Source organism: Scleropages formosus, chromosome 11 (assembly GCF_900964775.1).
Source record: "Scleropages formosus chromosome 11, fSclFor1.1, whole genome shotgun sequence".
Taxonomy (NCBI): Eukaryota; Metazoa; Chordata; class Actinopteri; order Osteoglossiformes; family Osteoglossidae; genus Scleropages; species Scleropages formosus.
The window spans coordinates 9,955,948-9,976,885 of NC_041816.1; the positions used below are offsets into that span (position 1 = coordinate 9,955,948).

The 20,938-nt window shown below is 41.2% G+C and overlaps 1 protein-coding gene across 5 annotated transcripts in view; it reads right to left on the reverse strand.

Annotated features, from left to right (window-relative positions):
* The window catches only part of LOC108926742 (transcription factor 12-like), an 84,865-nt gene that overhangs the window by 34,635 nt on the left and 29,292 nt on the right, over positions 1-20,938 (reverse strand). For all 5 annotated transcript variants that reach the window (XM_018739651.2, XM_029256216.1, XM_018739653.2 and 2 more), the window contains one exon: positions 1,351-1,412. In XM_018739651.2, the coding sequence (XP_018595167.1) occupies positions 1,351-1,412 (62 nt within the window). The remainder of the gene's footprint in view (positions 1-1,350; positions 1,413-20,938) is intronic.

Below are 20,938 nucleotides of genomic sequence, written 5' to 3' on the forward strand. Positions count from 1 at the left end.
CAGTCACCTCGCCTTAATGTAATGACAGGCCTATAACGGATGGCTCATTCTGCAAAATAATCTGAGGCAATTGTGTTGCTGTGAACTCTGATAGATTGCATGTGCGCAATTCCTATTCTTGGTGTAAACGTCTTTTTCCTGCCTTTTCCTTATTGAGTTTCTTGGGTGGATCATTATTTCCAGCACTGGTGAAGGTTATGAAGCCAGTACAAAAGATTCTTTAGCTCATTAAAAGATAAACAAGGTCGATAATCTTTCCACCTGAGACAGTTTTGCAAGGCTGCTGTGGTATGACTGTGAGAGTTCAGCTGAGTGTCTGGAACACAACTGAGGGGATGGCGATGACGACCAGCAGATTTATACATTATGAATATAACGCTTTCATGGTCTGCATTCCTCCCATATTCCCTCTGAAGGAAAAGAACATTTTCATCCTTGCTGTTTTTTTTTCCTGCAACTAGACAAATGGTGTCCTAACCAGGCTTAGATCTCAGTACCTGCAGGATTGTAGAATTCCCCTTTCCCACACCAAATGTCTACAAGGAATTGTACCTTCTGAAGCAGTTTCATAACTGAAGAAGAAAGTATTATTTTTTTTAATGCTTCAAAATATTATTGTGCTTTTCACACTATCTGATTCCAAAAATAGGCTTGAATAGTTTTTCATGTTCATTAGAACTCAAAGTTGTGGCACATTGACAAAAACACAAGCAATAATATTAGAGCATGGTGAAACTATTGGTCATCAAGCTCAAAGTTTCTGCAGTGCTGTCCATTCACTTAATTACACCTAAAAATACAATAAAAGTATTATACCATCATTATTCACCAGTACTCTGCTTTAGATGTCAAACCAAGATAAAAACTAGGTGCAAGATAGAGAAAAACCTGGGAACAGTTGGTAGTGGAGTGGTTAGTACTGCTGCCTTTGGACCCAAAGGTCACTGGTTCAAATCTAGTCTCTGACTGTAGTACCTCTGAGCAAGGTATGTACAATGAATTGCTCCAGAAAATTTACCCAGCTGTATAAATGGGTAAATAATTGTAAGTACCTTAACATTGTAAGTTGCTTTGGAGAAAAGCATCAGCTAAATGAAAAAAACGTAATGTAATCAGTGACAACTTAGGCACACTTGTGTACAGGGATGTACTGTATGTATCAAAGAATTTCACTTTTCATAATTTACTATAATATTTTTTCAATTACCTTTTTTTCTTTTTGGAGAGGTACTAAATTACCGATAAAATTTCCTGGGCGTACTTCTAAAGCAAAAATCATATTAGATGGCAGGCAGTGCCATTCCACTCATGAGTTGAAAGTGCATTTTGAAAAAGAGATGCAATACTTACTGAGCATGTCGAGATGCTAGGCTCCCGGCCATACGCTGGGAATGAAGCGCGTTCTGTTTTACCTGTAGAGACATAAGGAGGAACAAACTCAGACTGGTACCAACATGATAGGCTCAAGTCCCAGATTAATTCCCAAATAGCCTTCCCCACCTTAAAAAAGCAATGTATTTCTAAGGTGAATTCTCATATCTAAAACACTAATAACCATTAGTTTCACTGGTAAACATTTAAACATTTCTCTAAACCTTAAAATTGACATTTATGCCAACATATCACCAAAACCCTTAAAAATGCACTCAGTTACTTCAACAGTAAATATAAGTTATCACAGTACAAGGCAATTTTCCTTTAATTACCCTATGCTAATATATGGCTGTCTTATCTATACTTTCAGCTCCTTCATAGATGAATTTTGATCCGATTTTCTCCACAGTCCAGTGACATGATTTTCAGCAGAACTGGTGACCGAGTTGCCCACAGTATGTGAACATGTACATCACACTGTTCCATGCAAAAATGCCAAAATTGTCTCCTATACTGTCACTACATAATTCTTACAGTATGCGCTTAGGTCCTTGTAAATGCAAAGAAACTCCTCGCACAATGAAGGAGGGGTATTAAATGAACTTCATTATGAAGTCAAATTCCTGAAAATGGGTGAATATAAGGTATTACCATATACTGATGAACATAAGTATATAAGCATTGCTAAGAAGATTTTGATAATTCATTCAGAAATTTGCTCTGTATGCAAGGATCTTATCACATACAGTATTTTGTGTTAAATCAGAACAAGCAAAATCCTCAACATTAACCTTATACACCTGACAGAAGGCTATCAAAACCTATCATTTCTTTATATAGACACCAAAAGGCCACTATAAGATGGCTGTCTTTCCTGTGTATGGAAAAACATTTAATCTGTGTTTTCTTCAAGCCATGCACTAATAGAGTATCAATCTTGTTAACGAAGGCCTCTAATGCACTGGGCAATGGTTCATTGCTCCCTATCGTCACAAAGATCTATGGAGTGGCCTTATCGCTGAGATATTGATTGTTCTAACAGATCTCACTGGCAGACTCCAGGCGGAAGCGTTCCATCAATGTCAGGCATCCCAAGCGTGTTCTTGTAGAGTAGAGCCTCCAAAAAAATTATGTAAAAATACCACCAGGAGGGCAAATAAAGCTAACTCACGAGCATGAATCATGCTCCTCATGTTATCTAAACTCAGCAGTTTTACTCCTATGGAAAATATGTGAATAAAATGATAAACAACTTTAACAACATCATACGTTATTTTTGTCAGATTTTCAAACATTTCTACAGCACATGGAGCATTGATAATAGTGTTTACTCTGAGGAAAGGTAAATATTTTACTTAGTAAAAACATGGACAGCAAAGATTGCTTCACCCTTTGTGATCATAATTTATTTTAAAAAAAAAGGGAGAATTATTTATTGTGATACATATATACAAATGTTTCTGCACGTTTTTGAAGTAATAACATTTGTTACAGCAACTAAGTCCACAACAAACGAGACAAACGAAGTCATAACGTCTTTAATTAGAAATGGTTTTATTCATGAACTCCACAGGAGTTGGTACTTTTCATTTGCTTCTCATGCTTACCCACCCACACATCCACTGCAATGGGAAGAGATGCGGCCTAATACAACTAAGAAGGTTAGAGGAAAAAACCTTTTTTGTTTCTTAATCCACCCTGAGCAGCTCTTCAGCACTATGTCATCCTAAATTCGTATCAGCTCCATTCATGCTTTTCCCTCCAAAGAACCGCTGCTGTCAGCCCATGAAATATTCATCCAGTGCGTGTGTTTTGTCACAGGCTAACACACTGATGCTCTGCCTCTTCATGGCTCAATAGTGAATAATTCATTGTAGGGTTTTTTGTTTGTTGTTGTTTGATTCAGGGCCAGGGCTGCTTGCCTGCCCCTCTCTACAGGTTTCCAGGTCGCTTTAGAGCAGCCAAGGCCTTCCATTTTTGGGTTGAACCAAGCCAGCAAGCCACACCTTATGAAATGCCAAGGGTCCCCTACACAAGCTACAGCCTGCCCAGAAGCCTAAGCAACACAACACTCAATTACCTAAGGAATCACACAGCAAACTATAAGGTGTGCCAGCAAGTATGAATGCACAGAGAGCAAATCATGCAGAGGAGTGATAAGATACTCACGTCACTTCATTACAGGTCAGTACCCTTGTACCTTTTGTTACAAAGATTCAAATTTAAGGACATACAAAACATATACCAGTTTGTTTTTTTATTATACTTTCCTCAACATTTTATCATCTAAAATCTCTGCGCTGCAAAAAAGAAAAAAAAAAAAAAAACCTGACCTGTATTTCTGCTTTCTGCCATTAGAGGGCAGAAAAACATATAACAGAAACTCAAATGTATTCCGGAAGCGTTATGTATTACAGTTATATACGAAACTTTTACAAAAACTACACAGCAGATAGAGGTGTGTGTCTATTGTTGCATTTCTTTGATTGGAATGTGAAAATGTTCATATGTTCTCTTCCTCTTTTTCCATGGCACACAGTAGGCATTTAAGGTGACACACTTTTTAATATGTTCTCTCCATATCATCCTCTATTACACTGTAACTCACCAGCCTTTCTTTTATTCTCCTGTGCTGATTAATACACAGGAATCATACAGCACAGTCCATCTTAAATAAAACAGAATAATCCACTGAAGTGGAGGCTGTGGAAATGATTTCTGTTTATTTTCACTTATTTTAGTGTAGACAGTTGCTTCATATTGAAAAGATAATAAACAAGTACCCACTAAAGGTTGTATCCTGTTTCATGCTGTGGGTGTCCAGTAAAAAGGAACAGAGACTCTGCACTGTATGAGTTATTGATGAATGTTAATAAATGTGACTTAAAAATAAAACAGACAAATATTTAAGCAATTTCAGCTTTATCTGATGATTTTAACCAAATGTAATCCGTGGAGGGGTGTTGAGGGATTGAGCCCTGTTATTAAACTTATTATGATGTACTGGGTGGACTTACAGACAATTCTGGTCCCAACTGCTTCTAAGATTAACTACAAATGTAATCACAAGACCTGTTCAATTTCAAATAAAACAGCAAAATGTAACAATCCATCTCAGAAACTGTCATTTAAAATTTAGATCGTTGTCATTTGTGAATGTTCCTAAATTATAATATATAAGCTGAATTTTCTCTCAATTATTCTTCGAATTCCAACTTCTTAAAATACATAAACTTCAGAAAAGTTAAAAATCAACACCATAAGACAGCCTTTGAACTCCAGTTGCATTTTCTTTAGGTGTCACTGGCAGGCGTCTGTGCCAGGCAAGCAGGCTGTGAGGCTTGTGCCAGCAGGCGCAGCTGCGAAGCCACTGCCCCCTCCCGTGACACTCCGCTCCCACTCCTCCTCCCCCCAGCCACACTGTCCTCACGGCATGCCAAATGACTCATTCAGTTAAGAGGGATGAGGCAGTGAAACAGGGATGCACCAAGCTGCAGAGAGGACAGAGAGTAACCTCAAGGTCCAACTTAGAGGTGGGCAACTAACAGGTGTCTCCAGTACTACAACACCTTCTTCTACTCTCCGTGTCCATCCTTCCCAGTGACCTGTTCTGCATTCGGTCTGTGTGTGGAGTCCACAAGCCCCTCATGAACTGACCTGCAAGTTTATAGGTCTTATCATTAGGACATGGCCCATAACATAAAGAAAGGTATGCAACTAATGGTGTAAACTTTTTTTTTTTTTTTTTTTTTTTTAAAAAACATGGTGCCGGCACAAGGCGACGTGTTGATTGCTTCTCCTCGCAGACTTGTTAGTGTATATTATTTAGTTTGTGTCACTGTCCTTCCAGCCAGTTTATTCTCTTATTACTTATGACCGTCAAACACTTCTGCAAATACGTGAAACAGTGCGATCAGACGCAACTCTTAGCGTTAGAGAGCTGAACTCGCTACCTTCACTCTGCCGTGAACAGCATCATGACCGCGACCCACCTGGGACCACTCAGAAGACGAGAGCTTGGAAACAGGACCGCAGGGCCGGCGTACAGGTGAGAGCAAAACGCCGTGGGCTACGACCTCCGATGCCCAGCATTTTCCTGTCCAACGTTCAGTCTCTGGACAACAAACTGGACGATCTCAGAGGGTGACTTAAATTCTGAAGAGACTTACAGAACTGCTGTGTTCTCTGCTTTATGGAGACGTGGCTTGCCACCAGCACACCGGACCACGCGGTCCAGCCTGAGGGCTTCTCAATCTACCGCGCAGATCGGACTGGTACATCGGGGAAAAAATAGGAAGGGGCGTATGCTTTCTTATTAACGACGCATGCTGTACAAATGTGGTGAGTGATTGCACAGAACTGCACTACGGACCGTGAATACCTTCTGATCAAATGCCAACCGTTCTACCTCCCCGGGAGTTCTCGGCTGTGCTCATGGCCGCAGTTTACATCCCACCCCAAGGGAACACACACAGCGCTCTGAACGAACTGTACCACGTCGTCACTAAGTACGAGAACAAGCACCCAGATAGACTGTTCATTATCTCTGTGGACTTTAACCAAGCCAATTTCAGGATGTGTACCCAAAGTACCATCAGCACATCTCCTGTCCCACCAGAGGTTCAAATACCCTCGACCACTGCTACACTTCACACAAAGGTGCATACCGCTCCCTGCTGCGTCCACACCTTGGGCAGTCAGATCACGCCTCGATTCTGCTGCTCCCGGTCTAAAAGCAGAAACTGAAGCGAGAGGAACCTGTGACGCGCACTGTACAGCGCAGAACACCAGAAGCGAAGGAAAGGCTCCAGGACTGCTTCGACTCTGTGGACTGGGAAATTTTCAGAAACTCATCCTCCCATCTGGGCGAGCATGCCACAGTGGTCAGAGACTTCATCGGGTACTGTGTAAATGTCTGCATACCACATAAAACAGTCCGCTCATTCCCCAACCAAAAACCGTGGATAATAGCCGAAATCCGAAATAAGAGCAGCGCGCGAACTTGCGCATTTCAGCCCGGAGACATGGACGTGTACAAGAGCAGCAAGTACGAGCTTCGCATAACCATCGCAAAACAGGAATACAGCAGAAAGGTGGAATCAGAGTTTAACTGCACTCAAGATGCACGTAGGCTGTGGCAGGGAATCCAAACATTAACAGATTATAAACCACAGATGCAGACATTGGCAGGTGCCGCTCCATCTCTCCTTGACGAACTGAACGCGTTTAATGGCCGCGTCAAGTTCGAGAACAAAGACCCCCCCCAATGCGAATTCCTATAGTGCTGAATGACCCCAGTGTCACCGTCTCTGTGGCAGAAGTAAGAAAAACCTTCAGCCGAGTCAACATCCGCAAAACTACTCCGGATGGAATTTCAGGACAAGTTTTAAAAACATGCAGTGAACAACTGGCTGCTGTCTTCATGGACATATTTAACAGCTCCTTAAAAAGCTCAACTGTACCCACTTGTTTCAAACACACCACCATTATCCCAGTTCCTAAGAAAAACAAAGTGAGCTGCCTTAATGACTATCACCCAGTGGCAATGACCCCTATTGCAATGAAATGTTTTGAGAGGCTGGTGCTGGGACACATTAAGGACACCATCCCAGACACTTTGGACCCACTGCAGTTTGCCTACCATCACAACAGATCCACTGAAGATGCAATATCACACACACTTCACACCATTCTGTCTCACCTGGATAATAAAAACTGCCATGCAAGGTTATTATTTGTGGACTACAGCTCGGCATTTAACGCTGTCATCCCAACCAAGCTGATCCGCAAACTACTGGGGCTGGGCCTGAGTGCCACATTGTGCAACTGGATCCTGGATTTCCTCACCAACAGACCCCAGCGTGTGCGGCTTGGCAGTAATACCTCCTCCCCACTGATCCTCCACACTGGCACTCCGCAGGGAAGCGTCCTGAGCCCAGTGCTGTACTCCTTGTTCACACATGAGTGTGTGGCCAGTCACAGCTCCAACACCATCATAAAGTTTGCTGACGATACCACCATTGTGGGTTTGATCAACAACGATGAGACGGCCTACAGAGAGGAGGTGAAGCTCCTGGGAGAGCGGTGCCAGGACAACAACCTCTCTCTCAATGTCAGTAAAACTAAGGAGCTGGTGACTGACTTCAGGAAACAGGAAACGGTTCATGCATCCATATACATAGGAGGGGATGTTGCAGAAAGAGTCAACTGCTTCAGATTCCTAGGGGTCACCCTCACTGCCAAACTCACATGGACTGATCACACAGCATCAACCATCAAAAAGTCCCATCAACGTCTCCATTTCCTTAGGCATCTGAAGAAAGCCCGGATGTCCACTACAGTCCTTACCACTTTCTAGAGGTGTGCTGTGGAGTCCATCCTCACAGGGTGTATTACATCCTGGGGTGGCAGCTGCTCCATACAGGATAAGAAAGCCCTACAGAGGGTGGTCAAAACAGCTCAGGGAATCATCGGCACACAGCTACCAGCAGGCCAGGACACCTATACCACACGCTGCCTCAGAAAGACGATGCGCATCATGAAAGATCAGAGTCACCTCAGACGGGCACTTTTCTCTTCTCTGCCATCTGCAAAGCAGCTCAGGTCTATTCAAACCCGCACTGCTAGGTACAGGAACTGCTTTTACCCCACTGCTGTAAGAGTATACAACACTAACCAATGTGCCACCTTTAGTAACTAGAGTTGGACTGCTCCTCACAAGCACATTGGTAAATTACACTGTCACTTAAGCATTCTCATTCTCACTCTCTCATTCTGAATTCGCTGGCTGTCAACTGGTATTACTGTTATTACTGTTACCATTATTTATTGCTATTGCACTACTCACTGTCTTTGTCATTGTTTTGTTTGTGCAGTATTTCTATTGTGTCTGTGTTTGTCCATAGTCTGTGGGGAAGCATTCAGGAGGAATTTCATGATACTTGTACATGGTATTTGTATCTATGACAATAAACTTGAACTAACAGAGGTGCAAACACACATGCACATACATAGAGGCACACACAGGGTTGCATGCACATATGTGTGCACACATTTTTGTGGCTGATGCAAGGTGTATTTGGGAAATCAAATTCACTTCTTTACTTGAATGAACATCCTTTGGGTTCGTCACATGATACTGCTCCTCGGCAGTAAACAGAAGTAGAACTCCACACATAACCACACCTAATTAACATTCAGTTCACATGGCATCAGGGGAAAGTGGAAAATAAAAGTAAATATAGTGACAAGCAGAGTGACTTGGATTAAGGAGAGGAAAAGATAAAGAATACATATATTCTAATCAGGGTAGGATAATTGACAACTTACACTTACTTTGGTCTCCCAAAAAGTTTAAAAAAAGGGGGGGAATCATCCTTCTATTCCAAGAATGTACTCTAAATATTCTTAGAAATGTTTCTTAACCTGTCTAATATAAGAAGTCATGACACTGACTAATTTCTGTATTAAGCTCCTTCCCCACAGAAGGTAACAAGTAATTAAAATGTCATTACAACATTAACAAAAGCACTAAGTAACCTGCTTAATATCCCTACTGCCAAAGTACCAAGTCTTGTTTCATTGCAGCCTGAAAAATAACTTAAATTACAGTTTTACACAAAAATTAGTCTTAATACATAAAAGTTAAAAATGTATATATCATGAAAAAGAGAAATTTTTTGTCAAGAGTCTATGAAAAATAAGTAATGAAATTATGAGAAGATGGTAGCTTGTATTCCAGCTGTTTATATTAACTTGATCAGTATTTACTTCAATAAGTACCTTGGTGTTGGTAGTAGTCGCTCCATTTGTTTATCTAGCCAAACCCATAAATTGTGTATGGTCCTAGGAAATTTTCTGGATACAGACATGGAAGAAACCACAAGACACAGGTTATCCACTCAAGAAAACCATGGGTCTTTAGTTTAGCAGGGCACACAGTTAAGCTTCTTGGCAATTACAATGCCAGTAGGTGCTCCTCACAGTTTCTAGTGGGCTGTGTAATATATACACATATATATACACACACACACATTATATATATTATATATATAAATAAAAAGGTACTTTGCACCAAGACCTTCCCTTCTTTTCTTGAGAATGTTGACTGCTTACCCTGTCTAACTACAGGCTCCTGCTGTGAATCATGCTGTATGTCTTCCTTGCGGTCAACAAGTTTCCACTTCTGCTGTTGACCAGTTAGGATTCCCTTTATTACAGGTCATGCTTGATTTAGGACATATGTGACTTACAGTCTCAGTCAGTGTTTGGGTATTTAGCAAGACTGCAATTTACAACATGTCTTTGTATTTTTACAATTTGTATTTTACAAATTGCATTTTTGCTGAGAGGTATGTCACTTTGGAGAAAAGCATCTGCTAAATGAATAAATGTAAATGTGTACAAAACTTTTAGTTTAGGATTTTCATCATGTTATTTAATTTAAAATGGCTAGCAAGCAGCTTATGAGTGTTGTGGTGCTGAGAAGAAAAAGCAAAAGGACAGATTTAGAAATTAAAGTGAAAATGATACAATACAGTATTAAATTTTCGTGCGGTATGTTATTGTATATTATTATTTTATCAATGTGTGAAATTAGAAAAAATATATAGCAAAGCCCTATTATAAAATGCAACAATCATGCATGTTACATTTTACACATGGATGTCACACAGAAGGTGATGACTACCTGTACCTTGAACTGATTAAAGAGCTCACTATAAATAGTCATCTGCCAGTCCTGGATGCAGACAACATTATTGACCTTGCTAAAGGCTCACAACTTAATACATTTAAAAAATGAGTCTGTATACATGGGATTGCATAACTGCTCATACTACACATAAATATTCTTCTTTCCACAAGTTAAAACTCAAGTCTTCTGAATGCCCAAGTTTCTTTAATAAACCATGTTTAGACAGCCAGAACAAGACACAAGCCATTAAACTGTAATTGTCTCTTATGATCCACTGAAGTCTGAAATGAGCCTATCCATCAAAGCCAACTAACCTGCTGCAAGAAAAATCATTACAAAAAACAAGAGACCAATTTCAAATGAGCTGCTCCATGTCTTGTTTATTACTGCCTAATGCAGGCCTACATTATCAGAGCACTGAATTCTGAAGAGCTTTAATAACATTACCGCTGTCCACATTCGCAGCAGGTGCAGCCAGGATAAATGAAGCAATATTCTCCAACTGCTCCATTATGCCATTCCTTTCTCTGACAGTTTTGGTTTGCTTTTTTAATGAACAGCCAAAAAATTTCAAGCAGAATGGAAACCTTGAAAATGGCTTCATGGTTCTCTCAGCTAGGGGCACACAAGAGCGAACACACTGGACAAGAGCAGCACTGGTAACTACTGCAAACTTCCGACACACAGCAATGCCCACTGAAAACAATTCAGTTCAATTACAGCCACTATAGGAACTGATCTAGAAAGTGTTTACAAGGACAGAGCCCTGCTGAGTAATTGACTCCGATAACCTAGTCAGTTCAACTGCTAAATATCTTCACATTCCTGTTCTTTTGATTTGGGAAATGATGCGCTTCAGACTACCACAGAGACTCATTACAAACTAATAGGATGGATAAAATTTAATGTTGTCCAACAAATGTAAATAAAGTCATAGTAAGAATCCAATTTTAGCATAAGCTTTGAAGCGTTTTATTTAAAAATGTCTAATGTACAATTAAAGTGCCAATGACAAATCAGACTTGTTTTAATTATAACACACATTTACATTTATTTATTTAGCAGATGCTTTTATCCAAAGCAACTTCCAATAAACTCTATTTAGTGTTATCAGCCCACACACCTTATTCACCAAGGTGACTTACACTGCTAGATACACTACTTACAATGGGTCACTCATCCATACATCAGTGGAGAACTCTCTCTGTCACTCACACACTATGGGTGAACCTGAACAGTATGTCTTTGGACTGTGGGAGGAAACCTATGCAGACATGGGGAGAACATGCAAATGCTACACAAGCTGAGCTTGGATCAAACCCACGTCCTCTCACACCATCCAGGCACTGTGAGACAGCAGCCCTACTCACAACTTAAAATTGCCACTCATTGTTAGTGGCCATAAACAGTAGACATGACAAAGCACTGCTACACTGAATGTGACATCATGGTGCTGTTTTGATACTGAGGCTCAATGTTCCAGGTTCCTCCTGGGACCAATTCATTACCCAGGCCACAAAAACAGCCAGCTAGCACACATGTTCTATAGCCTAGCAGCAATACATTCCTTTGATATTTGCTCGTTGGCAAAAAACTCTTCTCAGAAAGACCTGCATTCCATGTCTTAAAGAAAGGACACAAACTGATGAAGTACAACAGCTATATTCATAAAGACCTTTTTTTTTTTGTTCCCATACACATGAACCCAGCTTGGGCTCACGTTGGTGTGCTGCAAGATCTGCAACCCTGCCACAATCCATTACCCCTGTCAAGTTAATGTTCCATGTTGGGCCATATGGCAATGCTACATGCGCAACAAAGGAAATTCCTTCAACTTGTTATAATCAGCAGTTTCAGCTGTCCAAAAAACTGACATAAACAGCTTTATTGTGTTTGGTGCATTTTCTGTTAATATCCATGGCAAAAACAGGAAAGGGGACAGGAAAGGGGGGAGGAGTGCTGCTTTGGGTATTCTGATAGGACAACAAGGCTAGCACAAGAGACACACTGCTGCAGTCTCATAGAAGTTTCTCCCACACAGACATTGTGTTGCTACTCACCATACTGGGCAGCAGTGTCATGCTGGACTGCCACTTCATGTTCGAATCACATTCGGCATAGCCTTGTCATCTCTCCTTCTCCAAGTAATCACACCACAGGTGTCCTTTAGCCAGAGCTGCTGATGTTTCAACAGGTCATCTACTTTGAGAGCTAGTTGGCTTGGAGGAAGTATAAATGCTTGTACAGCCAGTTCTGACATACCCCACATAACTGTCTTCTTCCACTGCCCACATCCTGTTTGCATCAGGAGACTGGCAAGTCTAAACTGAGATGGGTCAGGGTAGGAACTCCATACAACACCCAAAATACCATCAACTCACATAGAACTTACCATCACTTATTAATTATAGCTTTGTCAGCAATATGATTACTCAAACAGCTCATGCAAATGTTAATGAGTTCTTATTTGCTTATTTTTTTTTTCCTTTGTTGAAATGTCATTGATTATTATATTTTACAATGATGAATGCTACTGCTGATATGATACACAATTAGTCATTAGGTGGAATGAATAGATCAATTAAACAGAAAGACTGGGATTAACAGAAATCAAACAAGGAAGGACCAAAGAGGAAGAGGGAAAAAGCACAGACTTTTAAAGGTGAGTCACACAGTTTATAAAAGTAAGAATAAACGGTACAGCTGCCTCCGCCCTCTCCCCCCATTGGAGACCTTTGCACACAAAAAACCAGTATCGTATCAGGTTTCCAGTAATGACAGTGATTCTATGCGTTGTCCAGGATCAAAGACAACCTTGGGTATAATACACATAATTTAGCCTTGAAGCATGTCTTTTAAAATCAAGTACAACTGCCCTCCCATGTGCTTCAAAGGACAGCAGATTTTGTCTTCACGGCTGCTTGTACCAGATCAGCGTTTTTTCAGTTTTAAATATTTTGCCTTTGTGGACTCAGGCATTGTGCCCTAGCCTATTCAATTCCCAATACTGTTTAAAGAAAGAAAAAAGAAGAGTAGGGGGTGTTTTCATTTGGCCTTTGTGGTTTCTGAGCTTAAGTATCCTCCAGCCAATACTTGCTATTCAGAGATTTTAAAATAAATAAATAAATAAATAAATAATAATAAAAAAAAAAACTCACATTACTGCAGACCAGATGGGAACATTCCACATGACCAAACCAATCAATCACCTTGGTGGGACGCAGGTGCAACACAGCCACACGGCAGCGCACCATTTCACAGTCTATCGGGCACAAACACATGGCCACCAATCAATGGCCCCCCCGAGGACCTACGGGAGGGGGCAGGCTCTCTCGAGTCCCACTGGCTAACGGCTGATGACTTCATAATCACACATCCTGGGTCTCACCGTAGGACACTGACCAGCCGTCTAATCGTTAATGTGTGAACACTAAATGTGTTGTGGTGGTAGTGACAGCACGCTGGTCACATACGGACTTTAGTCACATGCAGGAGCAAGACTGCGCCCGTGAATCCACTGAATGGAAAGAACAAGAGGACAAGGACAAAAAAAAAATCCAAACAAAAAATGTACTTAAGAGCCTTGGAGGGGTACAAAAGCTTGCCTTAATATCTCCGGAAGGATATTTCAGTCTGCCAAAGATCAATGACAACATTATTCACTGTGCCACATCAAAGATCGTGTGCTCAACTGGTATCCACAGCATGGCAATGGTTCAACAGCAAGACATCAGAGTGCCCAGATGAAAGATGAGGAAGGATGAGAAAAGGTCAGGAATTTTGATCCTGCCCTCTGTTACGAACCATCACGGGTGTATTCTCTTACACAAAAATCCCAGACAGCCACACGGGCTGGGGAAAGACGGCACAATCAGAGTTCTGAACAACGTGATCAAAATGCGAAAAAGCTAATACAAAAGCAAAACAAACAATATTGTCAACAGCAACCACAAGTGAGGCTGGCATGCATGCAACGACACTTTCATAGCTCGTGGAATAATCAATATGGGAAAAAAAAAAAATCATGGAATGTTTTAAAAAAATAAATTCTCTGTTTTCATTAAGCATTTAATCCCCCCCATAGCCCCCCGCAACAAAGCAAGGCCCCAGCAGAGACCGTCGGGTATCAAATGAGCTGCATGAGGTACTCCTTGGATAACACGCTGCTGAGTGACAGAAGCCTGTCCCCGCCTACAACCTCTGCATGGCTTCCAATTATGGCATACTTAATAGCAGGTCATTTATGGAAGCACTGCCTTTATCTTCCTCCCACTCTTCCTCTTAAGTACCAAGCAACCCACCAAATCCAGCTCCCCAAACTCATGTAAACACCAGACAGGCATGATGCAAGGAGAGCTGGAAGAATACCAAAAACAGAAGAGGAATGGAGACAGTGTTTGGAAGGAATGAAATATGCCAATCGGCTGAACATGGACGATGTGATACAGGAACACGTGTGGCCATAAATGTGGAAATCAGACCAAATGAAAAGAGAAAAAGATAAATGTATGTAAACATGACTCACAAAAACATAAGGCTTACATTCAATTAAACGCCAGTGCCCCAGGCTTAGTAGGGTAGTAATGAATAACAGAATGCACATCTAATAAAGATTTGATATGAATGAACAACACAAAGTGGAGGAATTAGGAGGTACTCAGGGGAGACATGCTAAACCCTGCAGGCTGTGTTATATTACACGGAGAGTGGCTTCCGTGGATTTCATCTGCATGACTGCAGAAAAAACATATTATAATGTTTATATGTTGCTTCCGGGGCAACCGTTAAGAATTTATAAAAAAAAAAAGAAAACAATTATGTTGATTCATTGGCTGCACTCATTGCATTTTATGAATCAGAGCAAGTCATTTATAGTGGCACTGCAGCCATCAGGCATGCACCTTTCATCAGGTGTGTGGAGTTGGTAAGCCTGAGAGGCCAGATCCACAGTGCTGGAGCAAACACCTGCAGGACTCACCCCATGGGGATCCCCAGGGTCTCAATGTTCCATGAAACGTGGGGGAATCTACAGCTCTGACATCACTCTCACTGCAGCCTGGCTACTCTGTAGCACAGCCACATGGCCACACCACTCTTGGACTGGATCCATTAATATACAGGATTTCAGTAAGGATTCACAAAATATTACTAAGGTTGTCCAAGGCAAATGACAATTTTAGGTTGTTATTCTGTTACTTAAAACAATTTTAGCCATTTACACAACTGAGTATTTTTAAATGTGACGAGTCAGGGTAAATACATTAATCAAGTCTACTGCAACAGGAGCAGCGATTCAAACTTGACCTCTTCCAATGACTAGGTGACACACTAACCACATTCTACCTCACAAAACAACAACAAACCTTCTAAACTGTACAGACTGGTTACGCCTGGTCTAAAAGATAGTTAGTGAAGGTGCAAAGCATGGAAACAACAAGAAAAAGCAAAGACACACTCTCCCCATCTGTGTAAAAATCACTTCCCAATCATTGGGAGATAACTTGACTTTGACAAGGCCTTCTGGACAAAGGATCTACGTGCTCCAGGGTCAAATCCATAGGTCCCAAGCCCAGAAGGCCCAAAGTCTCTCACAGTGGGAAGAGGTTACAGCTTAGTTCTCAGTCCGAGGGACACTCTTAGGCAGGTGTTCCACACAAAAGGAGTTACAGCTAGCTGCCTCAGATGTCAAAAACAAGCAAAGACGATTCATTTGTTCCATCAGTACAATTCCTTCCTAATGAATCACCGCCCTTCGATTCAGAACTTGAACAAACGTGAACAAACGCAAACATCTTTATTGGCATCAGCTGCCAGTAAGTGCCAGGCTCTCTTCTACTACACAAAGAGGTCACTGCTAACCTGAGTATGTACTCCTAACTAAAAAGACTGGATTCCTTTTGTTTGGCCTGCAGAAAAATACTGCGGAAAATGGTTACACTTTGTTGTAATTATCTAAACAATACCCGTACTACTACAAAAATCCTTCCTTAGCATTATTTAATATTGCCACACATGCTGTCGTGAAAAGCTTTTTCTATTTTAATAGAGACACAGATATTAGTGGGTAGGAGGCCTGCTGTTATGGTACTGCTTTAAATTAACATGGTCTGTATTTGTTGCTGTGGATACAGATTAGACACAGAGAAGAGAACAAGCAAACGAGGGATGCAGCAAGGAGGGGCACTACTAAGCCTTTGGGCAGATGTTTTCTGGAAATTCCTGGATTCTTTTCCCCTTTTAAGAACTAATGAAAATATGTTCCATTGCTATAATTACTGTTATTTCTTTCTGTTCTCAAAGTGTGTGAAGATACCCGTGCTTAGTATGGTTCCACATTTCAGAATGACTACCCTCAGCTGTGGATATGGCCAAGCAAGCCTGTTCCAGCAGAAGCTACGACATCACACCATGGACGAACTCCAGCAAGCTCCACACCCTACTCTCTCAGGCACTGGACAGTCTAGCAGAACCTACGGTGAGGATCTGGACTAAACAGGACCTGCTCGACCCTCTGAACCCCACCAAGACCCAGGTCACCTTAGTCCTGCATAATGAGTGTAAGGCAGGAGCATCAACTGACCACCGCACCTGCAGAACCCGGGGTGCTGCAGTCAGCTTTCTCTGGTTTGGCAGCTGTGCTGCAGCTGCAACAACATCGTGAGAGACCAGCAATACAGCTTCTATCGCTAAATTTAACAATTATCGGCACTTCATGTGTCAATAACCTGTACAGCTACACAAGATAAATGTCATACACAAAAAAATACTGTAACAGTTGGATTCTCAGTTTGAATACACACACACACACCATATGGGTGATGCCACTCTTGCTGTCAATTAAGTTGTCACATTGCACAAGGAAAAAGTCTCATCTTGTGCTTTTCTGCTGCTAGACCTTTTTTAAGTATTATTGATCAAAGCAATACATTTTATGCAAAGTAAAAAGAAGCAGTTAGTGCAGTTACAATCATACACTGTACAGATATACTGCATATAAAATACTGTAGGTCAGTTACACTCTGTTAAACTTGTAGGATTGTGACCTCTCCAGTGGGGACAGACTAGACATGGGTCCAGAGTCTCAGCACAGGAAGCTGTAGTTTCCTCTTCCTACTCTGTGTAGCCTCCCTGGGAGCGTTGTCAAGGGCAACACTGGGGGAGGGGCTAGGCGCAGGCTGTTTATGTATGTGGGAACAGGAACATCAGGCTGCAATGGCAGCTGTGCTGGAGACAGGATGGTAATGGGGGAGAATGGGGGAAGTGAGCACGAATGCTGGAAGAACCCAGAGCAACACCTGAGACCCACACACCAACATACAAACGGTGAGCACACCTGAGCTGCACCTGACCAAAATCACTGTCACAGTAACACACGAGCAGGGGAGGAGGCATGAGGGCTGCTCTCAAGGGAACACACAAGGAAAATAATGCAAGCAGACACATGCTTAAGCAAAAGAGCACGTCTGTGCAATGTGTGATTTGCTGCACTGGAAATAACCCTTAAGGAACAATTATAAGGACTAAAAAGCATGCAGAAAGTCCTGAAAGGCACCACATTTCCCACCCCAAAGGGCTGTACAAAAAGCAGGCAAATAGAATCTGTTGTTGCCACTCCCCTTCTTCAATTATAAAACCCAAGGCTATGTAATGTTCTACCTACTTTGCATGGTCACAAAAAAAGCTGCATAATAAGATTTCTAAGAAAACCCATTAGTACATATGCGTTTGCTGTGAATTAGGAATAAGTATGAAGACAAACTATCACTTAGTTGCTAAAATTATGAAAGCCATTATTAGCATTTATGGATCATACTGATTAAAATTTTTACATAAAATTAAGCACACCTCTGTTTCCCCACCCCCCCAAGTGCATATACTTAAAGACACAGCTTTCTCCACAAATGCATCTTTTGTTTTCATTGGATGCATGAAATACAACATTAACAAAAACAAAATTACAGTAACTTTTTCCATTATTCATCATCCGGTATGACAATCAATATTTCTATGATTACAATCACATTAATGATCTCATTAATTCATGAAAGAAATTAAATATTTCACCCTAGGAGACCTTAAACCCTGATGTTAGGCTATATATGGCTCTAGCATCTTGACTTATGTCTGCAGAAGTCTCTAAATTTTTACCAAGTAATCAAAACAAAAGCAGTCTAAATGTATGCAGAGTTTAAAAAAACATGCATAAATAGAATCCCAATTAGAGAACTAAGGAGTCCTACTGTCTGACATGTCTGCAAGGCTGTAGAACACATTTTAATACTTTTTTAACATGACAAGCCATTAATCAGCAAATGAAGAATTAGTGTTCCATGTACAGTTCTAAACACAGATGAATATGAATAACTTAAAAACAAATGATGCCCAGTGAACAACTTGAATATCTTCAGAAGTGGCTCTGCAAAAATTAAATAAAATGATCAAGGCACTAAGAGAATATGACTTTTCTCTATGACACCACATAGTTACCAGAGCAGAGCCACAAGATGCAAAGCAGTGGCACAGCTATCTAAAGGACACCTGTGTGTAGCATTACCTTCTCTATTAACCAAAGTCAGAAATTTCATCTGCTGGGGGAAACTGTGGGCATTCAAGAACTTTTCCAATTTGATCATGGGCACCATCTTCAACAATTTGTGGAGGGACCCTGGCCATCAGTGTGTAAACATCCTGCCAAGATGAGCTCAGCCTAAGGCTACTTAGAATGTTAATGTTCTAGGTGTGTTTTTTTAGGATCGTGATGTACAGAGTCATGGAAAGTCTCATAATTTAGTAAAGGTGAACCCTCATGTCTTGAGATCAACAAGGGCAGATTATACTAATACAAAACACCAGACGCAGGTCTGAGGAATGTGTCCGTGTATAACTACAGGTCAGCAGAGATAAAAATACACGGGCACGTGGGCCAAGCCAGCGGACACACATTCATCTTCTTAGTCGGAGCTTCTATTAATTCACCATGGAACTGACACACACGCACACACTATTACATAACACTAAAATTAGCATTTCAAGCAAAAAATATGCTGCAATGAAAAGGAAAAAAAAATAGAGACAATTCTCAGCAAAGTTCTCAGATGCCCTTGTAAAGACATCTGCTCCACTTTCTTCCTATGTTTCTCTATCTTCTTTGATGCAAAGTCATCAAATCCACTCCATATTAAACTTCAGACTTGGAAGATGCAGCTTCAGGGCCAAGGCTCCAATAGCACTGCCATTTCATTCCAGAGCAGCAGGGTTCTCTGAGAATCTAAGGAAAACATCAGAGTCATTGTGGATTTAGTACAGAAGACATGGCAGTGCACTAGTGAGGATGGAGTGGATCTATGATTTTTTTTTTTTTTTTATATGCCAAGGGTAAGGCAGAGTCAAAAAAAGGAAATTTAACAGTAGGTTCTTGTTATAATAAGAAATTACCATCCAATTAGAGATGCAGCTAAGAATTTATATGCAACATACTGTACATATATGACATCCTGTCTTAGATCCCAAAAATTATAGCAGTACCCGACATGCAATGCCTCTGCCTCTCATGTCCTATGTACACCATGCAGAATAAGAACACTCCCACAGATCACGTCCCATTGTTTTTCGTTTTTCATCAGTGTTCAGCTTCCCATGGGAAATACTTTTCACTGTTATTACTGCCATCAACACAGGACTGTTTAACAAAAAGATCAGAGATTAAACAAAAAAAGTGCCAATGATGCTCACGTGTCACACACACAGAGAGCATAGGAATTTCCCCAAAGGCAAGTTGCAAAATTAATATCCTACAGGTCATTCGTCACACTGGCTCCAAATGGCTTTCAGAAACCATGAAATAATAGAGGACTTGGAGCACTTTAAAAAATTAAAACGGAAAGAAAGGAAGGAGCTCAGCTGGTGTTAAACACACCTGTGCTGTACTATAGGTCAACAGCTACCATTAAGCACTAAAAAAAGAGCAGATCAACGTAGATGAAGTGTTAAGAGCAACTCATTGACAATGAAGCCCAAAATATGTTGTCTGTTGTGCATCAATGAGCACAAATTACACAGTTCCTCACACTGCTGTTGAACCCAGAAATTCAAAGAGTTTAAAGGCTAATATATATTTTGTTTTTATTCCTACAAATGTATTTATGCATTTTTAAGACTTGTAAGAAGGCAGAGGTACAACTTGCATTAGTTCTGAACATTCTTTTTAGTAGTTACATTTTGGCACTTTTTATGTCTTTTATATACCCACAACTCTGATCTAGTGCTATACTGCCACAGTGCTTTAAGCATGGCCCATTAAATTGTACCAGCAACTACACTATCATGGAAACCTAAAACAATATGTGTGTGACCATAATCTGTTCGACTGCTAAAAGCTACATTTGCTGAAGAAGCAAGATTTCCTGTCTGTGCGCACATTCCTCATTAATCTAAAGCTGGATTAAATCTGATCAATACAGCTGCAAAACAATGAATCACAGTAATCGTCACAGTGCACCGTACAGGAAGTGCCCTGCACGTTTTAGACACTGCCTGTGGTTTTAAATGAAGCGCAGTTCTCTAAGGATGCACGTCCCTTTCAGGTGCACCACATTACAGCTGAGAGAGGCAGCAGCAGCTTGGACCAGCCAAGGTCTTCTGTGTGATGCCTCCCCGCAGACAGCACATAGCACCACGGGGTTACACATCCGCCAGCAAGCAGACGTGTGGGTCACAAAGGGCCAGGCGTTGGCAACACGTGCCGGGAGCAAGCTGACTACTGAGCCCAGGGTTAAGAGGATTGGAACAGGGCTGTGGCACGTGGGGACAGACTGGATGACCCCTTAGCCAGTGGTGGCTTGAAACAAGGCCTCCAGATTTGCCATGGAG